We start from the raw sequence: 15,495 nt of genomic DNA, 5'->3' as shown, positions 1-15,495 counted from the left end.
TATAGCTATTTCTGCTTAGCCACTCCACCCAGTTTTCCTGTGTTTAACGTGCTTTTGTTTCCCTCCACCCTAGGCTTTGGATGAAGAAGGGGTTTCTTACAGAACAAAGTAATACAAGATAGTGAACATAATATGATATATATTTCAGAAACAAGGATATAAAGACATTGTATGGTGAATAAATCAAAGCATTCCATCACAAAGCCAATAGTGGAGGAAGAGAGCAAGTAGGAGCATAGGCAAGGGAGAAAAGATAAGTCTTAAGATGAGATTTGAAAGGAGATGGGGAGTTAAAAAGTCAGGGAAATACAGATGGCAGGAAATGCAAAGAAAAAATATCCGGCACCAACAGCTTGGAGATTGTAGGAATATAATACAAGAGGAAGAAGCTAAAAAAGTAGTGGGAGGGTGGAGGGAAAGAAGGAGGAACACAGTCCAAAAGTTAAGCTGCAGTAAATCCATATAGATTTTTTTTTTTTAAAGAGATGGTTTTGAACTGGATCCTGAGATGAATGTGGAATGAAGTGGCTGAATCTCAGGATAGGGGTGATATGTTTCCACTTCTTTGTCTAAGTAGTAAGGTGGGTAGCAACATTCTGCACATAGAGGGCAAGGAGATGGGAAGATGATAGAGATGTGAGTTAAGGGGTGAAGAAAGGAATGTAGAGATGAGGATTTCAGCAGAGCAAGACTCCAGGCAATTGAACAGCTGCAGAGGTGACAGGGAGATTTGCAGACCCAGGAGATGGCAGTGGAAGGAGAAGGAGAGTTCAGGATCAAGAATGATGTCAAGGTTATGGATAGTGGAATCACAAGGAGTTCAGAGATGAGTAAGGTGATGGCATTATATTCCCAGGTGCTTCTCTTGTTGTTACGTGATGGAATATCTATTGGTATTCGTTCCAAAATGAAGCCAGGAAAACAAACAGTGAATAAAAGCCAAGTAAATTTTGAAGTTATCCACATGCCTACTGACAGTGGATGGATTCTGTATTAATTTGAAATGTGTAAATTAAGTTCAAGTTATTGTTTAGCAGCCTATCACATCTCTAATTTAAAGAAACATATTGAGAAATGACACAGTGGATGAAAAGCCTTTTTTTAAATTATCATTTAATATTACAATCTTCCTTATTTTATTAGAGTAACCTCAATAATTCTGAGCTGAGATGTTTTTTGATCACGTACTTGAGTCCCATGAAGCCAAGAATCCAGAAATCCCCCAAAGTCAATTAGCCAGAAAGGTGACGGGAGGAGAAGTATTCAGTGGTTTAGAGAAGAGAGAGTTAATGTCCTGTTGCTAGGCAATAGGTTTCTAGGTCCTTCTCAAAAGCCCAGACTCATGTGGTGTTTTGTTTATACAATGAAGTGTACTTTACTAATCAGAAAAACTGCACACACAGAAATTGCTCTGATTTTTAAAAGAAGAGATTGAAACTTCAAAATAAAAAGTCTCAAATTGGTCCTTTAAGAAGACATACTAACTCCCCCTCCCTTCTCAGAAACAAAGGATACTTGCTCTTCTTTCAGCTTTCTGGCTTAGTAACTTCTCAACATGTTGACTTCTTGGCCTTTCAGCCTTATGTCTGTTGACCTTATGGATTGTTGTCTTTATGAGATTCCACCATATGTCTGGATCCCATGCTCAGAACAGCAGTTCCCAGTAGTGGATTATTGCAGCAGCCTTAGAGAGAAGAGCTGACACTGCTCTCTATTGTTGCAATAGCCTTTGCAAGCTCAGCAATACAATTAAACTCTCATACTTCACGGATTTCCTCTCCCTATTGTGCACCAATAGTTTCAGAAGTGACCTATTTGGAAGTCATATACTATCCAAATATTTACTCTCCCAATAGCAGTTTTAATTCTAATATAAATTGCTTGTGTTAGATATGTTTGTGGTATATGGATAGCAGTAATCTCTCTATATGTAATCCTCTTTATGTAGTGACGTAGTATGTGAGTTGATACCTTATTTCCCACTCCAGAAAAAATGGCAGTGAAATTGTTGTCATGTCATGAAATTCAGATGATGTGTGTTATTAATTTATATATGCTCTTTCTGTACTGGTTTATGGTAACCAAAATAAAGTGGGCTTTACAGATCTTTCACTGGAAGGATATAATTTAAAGTGATGTATTTAAATACATCAGAAAATATATTATTTACACATTTCTGGTGCACTAAGCTCCCTGAACCATGTTTAGAGAAACATATATGTAAATAAATACCTTCTCCACATGTACCATGGCCTCCCCATGCCTTTTACTGCTCTTCCACCCAAATGCAATATTCTTCTTAACTGAGGTACCCTTGAAATGTGATACCCAGAAACTGAAGTTTTATTATCAATACAACATTGTTTCTGGCATTGTACCAGAATCCAGTACTTCCTAAAATTATGTTACAAAACAGCAAGGGTAAATTTCACCACCAAAAGTAGGAAATGACACAGCTAACAAATTATCCTCTTTCCCCTTAGCAAAGAGGCAAAACCTCCCAGTTGCCTAAATATTTATCAAGGTTCCTGCAACATCCCTTAACAATCTAAGCACTTTTATCACATCCACTTACCCTTATGATAGGGTTTTAATCTTTTTTTTAAACTGCTCTAGTGAATTTTAGTGCTTGTGAAAAGTGCTGTACTGACAGCCCTTGAGACAGAAGTTCTCTGTTTACTCACATAACTAGGGCTTTGTCTTCACTACCCGCCGATCCGGCGGGTAGCAATCGGTTTATCGGGGATCGGCTTACCGCGTCTAGTGAAGACGCGGTAAAATCGATCCCTGATCGCTCTGCCGTCGACTCCGGAAATCCACCTCGGCAGGAGGCGGCAGCGGAGTCGGCGGCAGCGCGGCAGCGGTCGACTTTCCCGCGTCCTCACCGCTAGGTAAGCCGACCTAAAATACGCAACTTCAGCTACGGTATTCACGTAGCTGAAGTTGCGTATCTTAGGTCGGACCCCCGCTGCAGTGTAGACCTAGCCTAGTACAGTACTGCAAACTTCAGCAAAAATGCAAGTTGTTACACTCTTGGGTCTTAAGCTTCAAGAACATGCATTGACAGCTCCCAAAACTAAAGACTTTGAGTTTGTGCCCCCATCTTCACCCACATAACAGATTGTATATACACCCTGCTCTCTGAGCTCACAGCCCTATAGTGTTTCAACTGTCAGTTCCTTTTCAAAAGCTGCTGGCAGAAGAGCTCCCGGTGATGGCTGCTCCTTCTGTTGTTTATTGTTGGTTAAAATAAATTATTTGGGTATTTTCTGGAGTTTTATCTTCCTTTTCAGTAAGGTAAAAGTAAATAGAGAGCAAAGTGCTATCGTGCCATGTGTTATTTTTCTTATTTGTGCTTTCATAAGTTGATAGCTATTAGTTTCTCTTCTCTTTTTCTATCAAGGACATCAGCATAACTGAGTCACTTGGGGCTGGATTCACAAAGGGGTCTTTAACACCTAGCTGCCATTTCAGGCATCCAAGGCCAACTTGTAGGTATCGCTGGTATTCACAAAACAAACAACCACTTAGCGGCCACCTTATCCTGTAGGTGCATGAAGTCCCCTAAATTTCTGCTGGTGGATATGCACACAGGTGTATAAGTCCTGATACCGCTGCTCAGCACCTAACTCATGCCTAAGCCCCAGGGGGATTCACAAGCTTGGCGTTCACTTATTGGGCCCAATCTGTTAGGGCTGCTCAGACATTGCCTAACCTTCACAAAACGTAGCTGGGGCAAGTGCCCAATGGTTAGAGCACTCACCCAGGATGCAGGAGACCCAAGTTCAAATCACCACTCTGTGTGATTCAGAGCAGAGACTTGAACCTGGGTGTCCCACCTGATATATCATGGCTTTAAATACTGGGCTATAGGAGGGTATTCTGGGGGTGGGAATCCCTCCGTTGAAACTGTCCCACTTTGACAGTATGAAATACTTACAATCACTCAACAAGCAAGAGAAGACTGAGTATAATCTACTGGTTAGGGCCCTCATGTGGGAAGTGGGAGACTTGGGTTCAAATCCCTACTCTGAATCAGGCAAGATGGGCCTTTGAATCCAGGCTCTCTACAGAGTGTTCTAATTATTGGGCTTAAGGGGCAGTTCCACCTTCTTTTACTCTGTTTTTCCTTGAGAAAAGGGCTGACCTGGTTTAGACACTTAATTTCAGGTGTGGGTTCATGGCTGTGAATCCGGAGTAGAGTTAGGCCCTTCCCTCTAGCCCAAAGTTAGTGCCTAACTCCGTTTATGGGGCAGGGCTTTGGCCACACACAGGGCCGGTGCAAAGATATTTTGCGCCCTAGGCAAAACTTCCACCTTGCGCCCCCCCCTAAAATAAATCACATACATTATACACAATACACTGTCACAGAGTAACATGTTATAATTTAGAATTTATGTTTCCGCACTTTAAGTTTAGCAAATTTAGAAACAAGTTCCTCCAAGTCAATGCTGTGAGCAATGTCATGTTCCTATTGACAAGATAGATAACCCAACAAGACTTTGTTGCAACATTGATGTTCGCATGTATGTTTTTATCAACTTGAGCTTCGAGAAGCTTCGCTCACCACTGGCCACAGAAACTGGGAGAATCAAGAGGATGCGAAGAGCAAAAACTGTGTTAGGGACACTATCTGTCAGCTTATTTTCCCATATGAAGTTCAATACATCTTGCGGTGATGAATTCCTTTGGACTCGTCTTGCAATAGCTTGCAATTCACTGCACAAGTCAAAGGCATCAGAATCTTTGGATTCACCATGTTGCAAAGCTTGCTCCAGATTCAAGCAATGTTCCATAATTTGCTTTGGTGTTTTATTTTGCAAACTGTAAACATCATATATGAAGCCAAATACTGAACTAATTTGCTGCATCAATGTGAATCTGTCTTCAACCGAATGTATTGCTGTGTCAGTGATTGCAAAGTAAAAGTTCACTTTGAATTTTTCTTTCGGATTATAAATAGGTTCGTCATCTGCTTCATATGTGAACTGGTTCCTCTTCTTTCTAATATGGATTGGATCTGGTTCAAAAAGTGCCGGTACATCCAACTCCTCCGCAAGTTCACCTGCATCTACCAATGTTTTCTCAAAGGCTGCGTAACTTCTGCGGCCCACAAGAAACTTCTTGGTTTCTCCAAGTTGATTAATGGCATCACATATGTCGAATTCTTTTGCCTGAAGTTGTTTGCTAGTCATGTTGATCTCAAACAATGTCATACCACAAAACAAGAGAAGCAAGAAACTTGAAACTAGAAATGACTTTTGTAAGAGCCTTTGCATCAACTCGTGACGTATTGCCAGATGATCCTGTTAGAGTAGTGTCTTCATAGATGTCTATCAGAGCATCATAGATGTCACCAAGCTGATATCGAAGAGGTTTCAAGGCATCGATTCGACTTTCCCATTTTGTTTCACTCAATGGTTTAACTGTGAGATTAGATACGTGGCGTGTTAGAACTTCCCAGCGATGTGTAGAAGCTGAGAAATACACATACACACGTTGAACTAAATCAAAGAAGGCGGTTGCCTCCAAGCAACACTTTGCAGCATCATTAACAACCAAATTCAATGAATGTGCACTGCAAGGAATGAAAAAGGCTCGTGGATTAATATCCAAAATTCTTCGCTGGACACCATTTTCTTTCCCTTTCATATTGCTCCCATTGTCGTAGCCTTGACCACGCAAGTTTTCTATAGGCAGTGACATCTCTTCTAACTGGTGAAGAATAGTTTCTGTCATACCAGCTCCAGTTGTCTCCGTAAGCGACACAAATCCCAAGAAGTGTTCCTTTATGCATACTGATTCAGTCTCATTCTCGGTCTCTGAAGTAGGCCTATCCACAAACCGAATGATCATGGTCATTTGTTCAACGTGGCCTGCATCTGGTGTACAATCTAGAATGATCGAAAAGTATTTTGCAGCACGAGCAGATGCTAGGATTTTTTGTTTGATGGCACTGGATAGAAGCTGAATAAGCTCATTCTGTATGTCTTTCCCTAGGTAATGTACATGCATCTCCTGGTCCTTAATCCTGCGAAGATGCTCATCCATAAGTGGGTCAAACAAAGCTAGATATTCGACAAATTTGAGGACATTCCCATTACCAGAAGTGTGCAGTTTTTCATGTGTTCCCCGAAAGGCCAGGTTTTGCACACCAAGAACTCTGACCAAAGCAATCAGACGTTTTAGTATTTGTTGCCAATACTTTTCTTCTTGCTTAATCAAGCGCAAATGTTCTTCATCAATTGTTCTCTTGTATTTCAATCGCAGTTCAAGTTCTTTCCATGTTTGAACATTCGTCAAATGTTCACTGCTTTTCTCGTGCCGTGAAAGAATTGCAGACATGTTTTTCCAATCCCTTGAGCCTTTTTCAGAAAGAGATGATGTGCCAATAGTACTACTGCCAAACAACTTGCAGCAGAAGCAAAAGATAGAATCACTTGATGTGGAATACTGCAGCCTCTGATGGTGCATTTCTTCTCCATTAACAAGTCTACGTTTGTAATGAATTGTCGAGAATTTTCTTTGCTTACTATCTTTGGGAAAATCGAACTGCTGAACTTGTTCCGGCCCATGTTCCACCAGAATTTGTCGGACTTGATCATCGCATTTGGCCCTAGTAGCAGGATCACTAAAGCTCAAATTCAAACGAGTGACATTTTTGCTTTCACGGTCTTCCAAGTTTTGATCCTCGCGTGTCTCATTTGATTCGTCTTCAATATTCAGATTATGTTCTTCAAACTCTTCTTCAACTTGTGAAACTCTCATCCCCACCTCCATCTCTGCTTGAGCCTTTGGCATTGAACTACCTTCATCTCTGGCCAGTGGATGGAGATATTTCAGAAACGAACCTTCTTGCTTGCTTTCTTCTTTTTGCTTATCAGCCTTCCGTTTACTAAATTGTGCCCCAGACAATTTTTTTTATCTGCCATGAGGCTGCATCAACTGAAAACGAAAAAAAATGAAATTTTATTCCTATCAGTTCTTTTTCTTGCTCACTATTAAAAGTAAAGGATAGAGAATACATGTCACTTACTATAAGTCACTATTTGAATTTCATCAACTGTTTGACGTAAATATTGATTAAGAGATCAAGATGACTTTCCCTTAAAATGAAGCAATGTTGATTGTAATCAGAAATACACCCTTTTTAGTCACGTATACTTCCTTCCTTCATTCTTTCATATCAAAATCTGACTGGGAGTGCTGCAGAACCCATTCTGTCCAACCAGCCATGTACCTCCAAATGATTAAAAACATCAAATGGTACAAACTCAATTTGAATGAAAAGTTCCATTTTCTAACTAAATAGGTCACACACTCTCAAATGGTTGCCAAGTGCTCTCTGTGGTATGCTCATCTGCTCTAAATGCCTACTAACTTCCCTGTGAGAATAATCTTTGACTTTGATCCAATGAAAGCAGGATGGAAGAGCCCGCCCCGCCCCCCAGAAGACCTAAGACATGATGGCTGGATGACATAAACAGACACCTGTCCCTCACAGGCACTACCTCATAACATGCCAATTTTGCTCAGGACAGAACATCATAGAGGAATATTATGCATTCAGTGGTCTCTACACTGGCCAAGCAACAGCATGACAACTAACCTAACCTAACCAGTCCATCCAACTTTTTTGACTGCTTCTTGGGCACTGGTGAGGGGTAGCGGTGCCAGACTGAGCCCGGTGACAGGGGTGCACTACAAGTCTACAAACCGAGGCGAGGTGCTAGACCTAGAGTCCTGCTGAGACTGCAGTCCTGCGCCAAGTGGAGTGCAGCCTCCATGAGGAGAGAACTCAAACAAATATCACGCTCCTTCTGCGTGATTCCCCCAAGCACTTCTTCAGGCAGCTACTATGGGGGTCACTCACAGGCTTAGGCCTGCCAGTTGCAGGCATAACACAGCAGCAGGGCTTAAAACGCAGATACCGGGCATGACAGAGGCTGGGGCAGGGAGAGGGGGGCACTGGGGCAGCTCAGCTCTGCAGGCTGCCGTCCTCTCCAGCCGCCCACGCACAAGGGGAGCAGGAGCACGGACCAACCACGGACCAAGGGGAGCAGGAGCACAGGCACCCGAGGCCGAGCTGTGGGGAAGTGCTTACCTTGCCCAATGCACGGGCATCGGGATGCTCTTTCTTCCTCCACTGGACCGCAGCCCGAGGCTCTTTTGTTCTCCGTGCCCCCCGCTGGGGCTGACCGTGGAGGCTGAGCCAGGAGGCAGCCACCCGTTTCCTCCCGAAGCCCTGCTGCCGCGCCCGTCGCCGGGCTTGTGCCACGTGCGCTAAGCGGAGCTGCGGAGCTCTGCCCAGCCGCCGGCGCTCCCGCCGGCAATGACAATAATTGCATGGAGCGGCCGCTGCGCTGGGAGAGGGAGTCTGAGCTGCCGGCAGCCCAGCCCAGGAACGCTGTAAAAAAAAAATTGGGGGCACCGCTTTTTGGTGCCCCCAAAGCTTGGTGCCCTAGGCAACCACCTAGTTTGCCTTAATGGTAGCACCAGCCCTGGCCACACACTGTTCTTGGCATTTCTTATTGGCTAGCTTAGATGAGCTAGCTTCTCTGAATCTGTTTTTTTTTTTTTTAGGCACGTACCGCTCCCTATGCATTGTATAGGGACTCTAGGCACCTAACTAGGGCTTGTGAATTCCACTAGGCGGCAAGGCTCCAAAAACATCTACACTCCCTTGTGAATCTAGCCCTTGGAAGCTTCTTCAGTTCCACTGCCCCCTTTGGTACTTTGATTCTCTTCTCTGGCCTATCCCTGAACAGAGACTAGTAGGTTATACTCAATTACTACTTCATTGTGTCACTCAGGACCTGAGCAACAGGCAGAAGCCTTACCTCGTTCAGAGGTGTAAAGCAGTTAAAGTCTTTCCCTCCAGGTATTAAGACAACAGTAAAGAGTCACTTACTGAAAGATATTTATGAAAGTTTAATGCTTTGATTGGAGCTTCAAGACATTGGTACCACACCTCCTATGAGAAGCACTAGCACAGAATCATCTTGATTCACTATTGTTTAAAGATCAGAAGGGTAGCCGTGTTAGTCTGTATCCACAAAAACAACGAGGAGTCCGGTGGCACCTTAAAGACTAACAGATTTATTTGGGCATAAGCTTTCGTGGGTAAAAACCCCCACTTCTTCAGATGCATGGAGTGAAAATTACAGATACAGTCATAAATATATTGGCACATGAAGAGAAGGGAGTTACCTTACAAGTGGATGATGAGGCCAATTCTGAAATGGTTGTGGGTGAGGACAAAGTCACAAAGCTCAGCCACCAGCTGTGCTGTGGCCTCATCAGGGATATTGTTCCTGACAGTTTGTAGTCCATCCTCGTGTGGAATATTGGTGTAATATTGGACTTTAAAGAGAAACTGCAGAGCTACAATTCATTTGCAAACTTAACACCATTAATTTGGGCTTGAATAGGGACTGGAGGTGGCTAGCTCACTACAAAAGCAATTTTCCCTCTCTTGGTATTGACACCTCCTCATCAATTATTGGGAGTGGACCACATCCACCCTGACTGAATTGGCCTTGTCAACACTGTTTCTCCACTTGTAAGGTAACTCCCTTCTCTTCATGTGCCAATATATTTATGACTGTAGCTGTAATTTTCACTCCAGGCATCTGAAGGAGTGGGAGTTTTTTACCCACGAAAGCTTATACCCAAATAAATCTGTTAGTCTTTAAGGTGCCACCAGACTCCTCGTTTTTATTGTTTAAAGAGTAGTTGGTCATGTATTGTGACTCGTCTTCTAGAACTTTCAGGGAATTGAAACTCTCAAGCCTCTGTACATCCAGTTATGCTGCCTCCTGAGTCTGAGACATTGACAGATAAGGGCCTTTGGGTCCATACTTGGGACATTACTTGGGACAGATATCAAAGCATCCCCTCTGTAGGCTCTGAGGCTTCAACACAGCATCATCTTCTAAGGCCTGTCATTTCCACACACTTTTGTTTCTAAGCATAGAGGCTTTGATGCACTCACCTCCTAGGACAAATGTGTAGGCAAGGCTTTGTTGTACCTTTGACTCCAAATACTTAGGCTTCCATGCAATGATGAAGCCCTGATGCAGCATTATTTCTGGAGTGAGGTACAGATGGATCTTTATTTCTAAGTTTGAAAGCTCCAATATGCCCTTACCGCTTGAAGCCAAAGCTCCAGTCCATCTTCCCTTCTTAAAGCTCCAGAGAATTGTAGCTTCTTGACTCCAGTGCACTTTCCTTAATTTGCTGTCTGCTAATGAAGTCTGATACAGGTTCTACAGTCTAGAACCAAGACACATGCATCATCCATGCACTGAAGCTCCAGAATAGCATTACTCTGGTGTCCAATGAGAGAGACTGTAAATAGTGCTGGTTACAGAAACTGAAGCACTGATGTGTTTTGTCCCAGATATTGTGGTTCAGTCATAGTGTAACCTTTGACCACTAAGATGCCAGCCAATGTTGTCTTCTGGCATTGTGGTTATGTGATGACATTGGCTCAGGAGGTCAAGGCATTCCACACAGCTTGGTCTCCAGTAAGGGATGCAGTGTTACCCCCCGCCCCCCAAAGGTCATGCCCCATGTAACCTGCTTGATTCAAGACTGCAATATTTATCCCCTCCTATTACACTTGTAGTGCATACATCATGTCTAGGTGGGTTTCAGTTTGGGGGGACATACAGTGTTTGGTTCATATACAGCTAATGCCTCAGCACTTATGGATAAAGGATTGAGGTCCTAGCTTCTCATTACACCCTAAGTTTGTGAAGTCCAGTAGGATTTGGATTTTTGCAGTGACTATTTTACTGTTTGACTTCATTTGCAAACGCAAACGTTTAATCTTATCCACAAACCTTTTAGCGGTGGATTGAAGTGGCATTCTATAGGATATCCTGAAGTATTTTCTGCAGTGAAATGGTGAATGCAGGTAAAATATCTAAAATCCATTGCCCATTAAATCCTGCTTAGGGCAGGATCAGTCTCTATCTTATATGAATTCATATTTTATGTGTACAGTATGTTTGATCCTATGGTGCCTAACAAAATGCATCTTGGAAGGATCTCACTTTGCTGCATAGCCAGTCCTGCTGGAATAATATTTTTGCAGGGAGTAGGCAGTTTGTCAGCATGTGCTTTCATGCAGCTTCTAATTTAACTGAGCATGAAAGAATTGCCAAGTAATTTCAAGTTACAAGCCTAGAACCTTTTGCTATCTTGGCCTTCCAAGTTGTCTGTTCTTTAAATTCCCCAAATGGAGTGTTTTTTCAGTATATGGTCACTGATTGAATTTAGCTGAGCAGACATTTTCACAAGTCTTGCCATCCTGGCCCACTGCTATTTGCGTTGTTTGAATTTTGTCCTTTTCTTTCCCCAAGCTGGCTGACCTGCCTTTTCAGTTTCTATTAAACAGTCTGAAGCCCAGGTTGTGGGGTTTGTCAGACTAGCACAGACCAGCTCTGATCTGCCTGATCTCTTCTGTGCCAAGGCCGTGGAGTTATTTTCTTCTTGCCCTGAAGACCTCTGAAGCTTTTTGTGGATTAAGGTTGTCTCTTTAGGGAAGAGAGTCAGAGAGCAGTCAGTGGATGTTGCCTCTTCTCACTCAGAACCTCTAAGATTTAAAGTCCTGAGAATGATATTTGCTACGGAGATATTGGCTCATCTTTGATATGTCCATCTGATTTTGTCACTCATTAATAGCTGGATGTTTTGGAGCACTGATAATCTGTGGTTTAATGTAAGATGGTTTACTTTGTGCTTTAGCATTATCATTTCTCCTTCAAAATGGGAGAGTTAAAGTACATGTGGAGGCATTACTGGGGGCCTCCAGGATTTCCTCCAGACATAGTTGACTATTGGGCCCATTAGGGATTAGTGCAACCTTGAGGTTCTTGATTCTGCACAGATTTGTAGTATGAAGGAATTAAGGGAAATAGTTTTTTCAGCATTCTGGTTGGGAACAGCTTGAATCAAAGCCTACAGGAAGCTGACTATTAATGACAAGTTTCAGGGGTAATTGAGAATAAATTGCCTGTTCTATTTCTACAAAAATATGTTTGTGTTTACATAACCTTATATCAGGCATGATGTTGTCAATCACCATTTCTCTGCACTTGCTGCCTGTCAGCTCTTCAGAACAGGGGCCATCTTTTCTTTCTGTTTGGAATAAACACTAAGCACATTATGGGTGCTATTGGATGCTTGCTGTGGGATTCACATACTGCGTTAGAGCTCCTATAGGTTATCTGAATCTCCGGTGCATGTTGGTCTGGCTGTAGTCACTTTTAATCTGCTTAGATTCAGATGCTTGTACAGATCTGGCTGTCTAACTCTCCCATATACTTGGTAAATAAATGGCAAGAATCTCAATATTGATATTGATGGGAGATTGCTGTTGGCAGATTTTTCTCCTATTCAGAAATAGATGAAATGTTGCTGCTATGGAGACATCCCTGGACTGTTTAGTTTCCAGCAGTGGGACTATTGAAGATACCAACCACCATTTTAAAAATGGAGGAAAAGAATAAAAAGAGACCTAAAGAACGGTAACCAGTTTACATGTTAGAATAATTGTTTGAGATTAGGATTTTGTTTCCTTATAAAAAGATTTGGATTGAAGGGACAATCTGACCGGTCACAGAAAATTATAAGATGAGAAGTTATGAGAGTCAGACTTTGTATGAGTTCCTCTCTCTCTCTGCCAGGAAAGAATAGCTAGCAGTACATAATATGATATACAAAATAGACTTGTAGAAGTTGTATAAAACTTTTAGATTGAATCAATGCTCTCCTGAAATCCTGCACATTGGAGAGTATGATCCACAACCAGGAGTGCATTTACATTTCCAAAAAAATCAATATAATCTTTGAATATACAGATAAGCCTACTACCACTCAAGACATCTTGCTAGTTTTGTTGATGGTCAATTTAACATTTTCAAGTTGTTATATACACCGGCCATATGAAAAGCAATGGCCTTTTTTCTTTGAGATTAAGCAAGATTGCAAACTAATTTGCTACTTAAATCAATAAAACGTTATAGCATCGATAAATGAAACAGAATGGGAATGAATATTTGGATAATTCCTATTGTAATCCTTAGATACATCTTGATTGGTGAAAAATCAGATTCCATGCCATTAAACTTAAGTTTGCATTTTGAATTCTCATATCTTTTGTTAATGAAAATACTATCTATGCCCATTTAAAATAAATGTATATTTAAATAAACACGAAAGTCTTAAATTTTAACTTCTCACTATGTAGCACCAATTTCTAAATCCATTTACTTTTTAATGCACCAAAATGAATTGCCAGATGTTTCTGAAAGCTCATCTTCATCTTTAAACTTTCACTGCAAAGGTACTAACGTTCTTTGCATTTTTTGAAATTAAAAGAATGAACAAAAAGCTGGGGGGGAAAAGTAATATTTCATTTTCTGTCTCCATCCCCCCTGAAGTGAAGATATCTTCAGCAATTTATTACAGAATGTCTCCTTGAATAATTGTCTTTACTGTATAGACAATATAAATAATAATTACATAATTCACAAAGGGGAAACATTTTGCAAGATCCTTTAACTAATTCACTAATTTTATTTTTCTTTTGACAAGATTTTTAATTTGTCATAAAAATAACATATCAATGATTAAATGTAAGTAAAGGAGACACAGAATTATCAATGTTTACGATTGGCATGGAACTCCTTTGCCTGCAGGAATTTTGACATCCTCTTCTTTTCCCCCAAATTAAGTCTGTTAAAAGTTCTCAGTTCAATGCCATTAAAAATAATCATTTTAAAGTTCAGGAGAAAAAATGCTGAAGCGTTGAGTTGTAAAAATCAAAGAACTGCAAGATGATGTCACTGCACTGGATTTGAGATTCCTTGCCTTCAATAAATGAGCAGTAGAAGTTGAGAGAAGTTTGAGCCACCACAGCTGGAGGTGAAAAACCAGCCTCATGTTGACATAAATAAATGCAACCCTCCCCTCCCACAAAATAGACTATTTTGAAAATAGTCTTTGTAGTCATATGTGACCCATTAGTATACCTAACAGCTTGGAAGGCCAGATTGCAACAATTTTTTATACTTTTATATTTACTTTTAGTCATTTTAGGAACTCGTCTTTTCCCCACAGCATGCAGTAACTGAAAGAATGTCTCAGGTACTAGAACCTGTGCCTTCTTTGAGGAGAGATCTTTCATCAATTCAAGTAGGGAAGGAAAAGGTATCTTTGAGATTTCATCAGCTGCATGTTCAAGGATGTCAGTATATTTTTGGAGCTCTTAAATACCATGGTCCAAAATTTGCTCTGTTACACCAGTGCAACTCCTATTTACTTAAAGCAGAGGAAGACACTTCACTGTCACAAATAAATAAACCTCACCATTGGCTCTACTGAGGACCTGCACTTGTGTAACAGCAGAATTTAGCTCGGTATCTACAAACACAACTGACTAACCAGTTACAACATATAGCCATTATTCTGTATCCAGCACATCAACTAATATGTCTGAGACACTGCCTATATAATCACTATCCTGTTTCTAGCATGACCGTGAAATGCCCTGATATGCCAGATATACAGATTCTCTCCACTGGTGCAGACTCTAGTAGAGGGCTCCAGAAGGTAGAAAATTTCCCCGGGGAGACGTGCATCAATTCAAAGTTCTTCAGTGCATTCTGATCATGGTCTGCTCCCCACATACTAAATCTTCAGGGGTCAGCTGGTTGGCACATACCTTCATCAGAAGTTCATGGCGGAGTTAGCAAAATAGATCTAATTCCACCCACCCCAAATCTTCTAGGTAGAAGAAGGGAATTTCCTTAAATCAATGCACTTTGAGGCTTCATCTCTCCTGTCCAGAGAGAATGTCTTGTTTGGGAGAAGGTTTCCTGTCCTGCTGGAGGACATGGGGCTGAGGGAGACAGGAGCGGTGGGAGGAGTGGGACTTTGCAGGATTGGGCTAAAATTCTTCTGTCTTCTGGCTAGGATAGCTCTTCTCTCCTGGGCAGGATGTTTCCAAGCTTTACTTTTTAATTAAGTCACTAAAGTAAATGCATAAAACACAAAAGTAGCTATCTAAGTATACCATTAATATTAGACATGACCCAGCTCTTGCATTAACTCAAACTCTAACACTGAAACTAATTGACAATTAATTCAAAATTATCACCTAACTCAAACTTTTGAAAGGTCTTTCAAATGAAAGAAGAATTGCCAGCCTCAAACTGGAAAACTGCTTCTTGTTGCTAAAACACTGACTTTTTTTTTTTTAAAGACTTCCTTAACCTGTTTAAAAGAACACTGACTCACTTACCTCTTGCTCAGTAAAAAATGGTGTAGCTGCAGTCATTTCCCTCAGCTGTACTACTCAGTAAAAAAATAAATCATTCATTTTAGGACCAAATTTACTTCTGGCCTGTACAACCCTGGTGGTTACATGAGAACATGCTTGAAAGCATAAAGTCTTGAAACTAATGACAAAATAATTTTTTCTAT

At 41.3% G+C, this 15,495-nt stretch overlaps 1 protein-coding gene across 1 annotated transcript; it reads right to left on the bottom strand.

Annotated features, from left to right (window-relative positions):
* Positions 1-4,463: 4,463 nt before the first annotated feature.
* LOC135879858 (uncharacterized) lies at positions 4,464-6,780 on the bottom strand. Its single transcript, XM_065405895.1, is given in 3 exon segments — positions 4,464-5,211; positions 5,213-5,361; positions 5,632-6,780. Coding segments are annotated over 3 exon segments (2,046 nt in total).
* Positions 6,781-15,495: the final 8,715 nt, after the last annotated feature.

Source organism: Emys orbicularis, chromosome 6, assembly GCF_028017835.1.
Source record: "Emys orbicularis isolate rEmyOrb1 chromosome 6, rEmyOrb1.hap1, whole genome shotgun sequence".
NCBI classification, from domain to species: Eukaryota; Metazoa; Chordata; order Testudines; family Emydidae; genus Emys; species Emys orbicularis.
The sequence above is the reverse complement of the archived record's forward strand: the minus strand, read 5'-3'. Positions and strand labels throughout refer to the sequence as shown.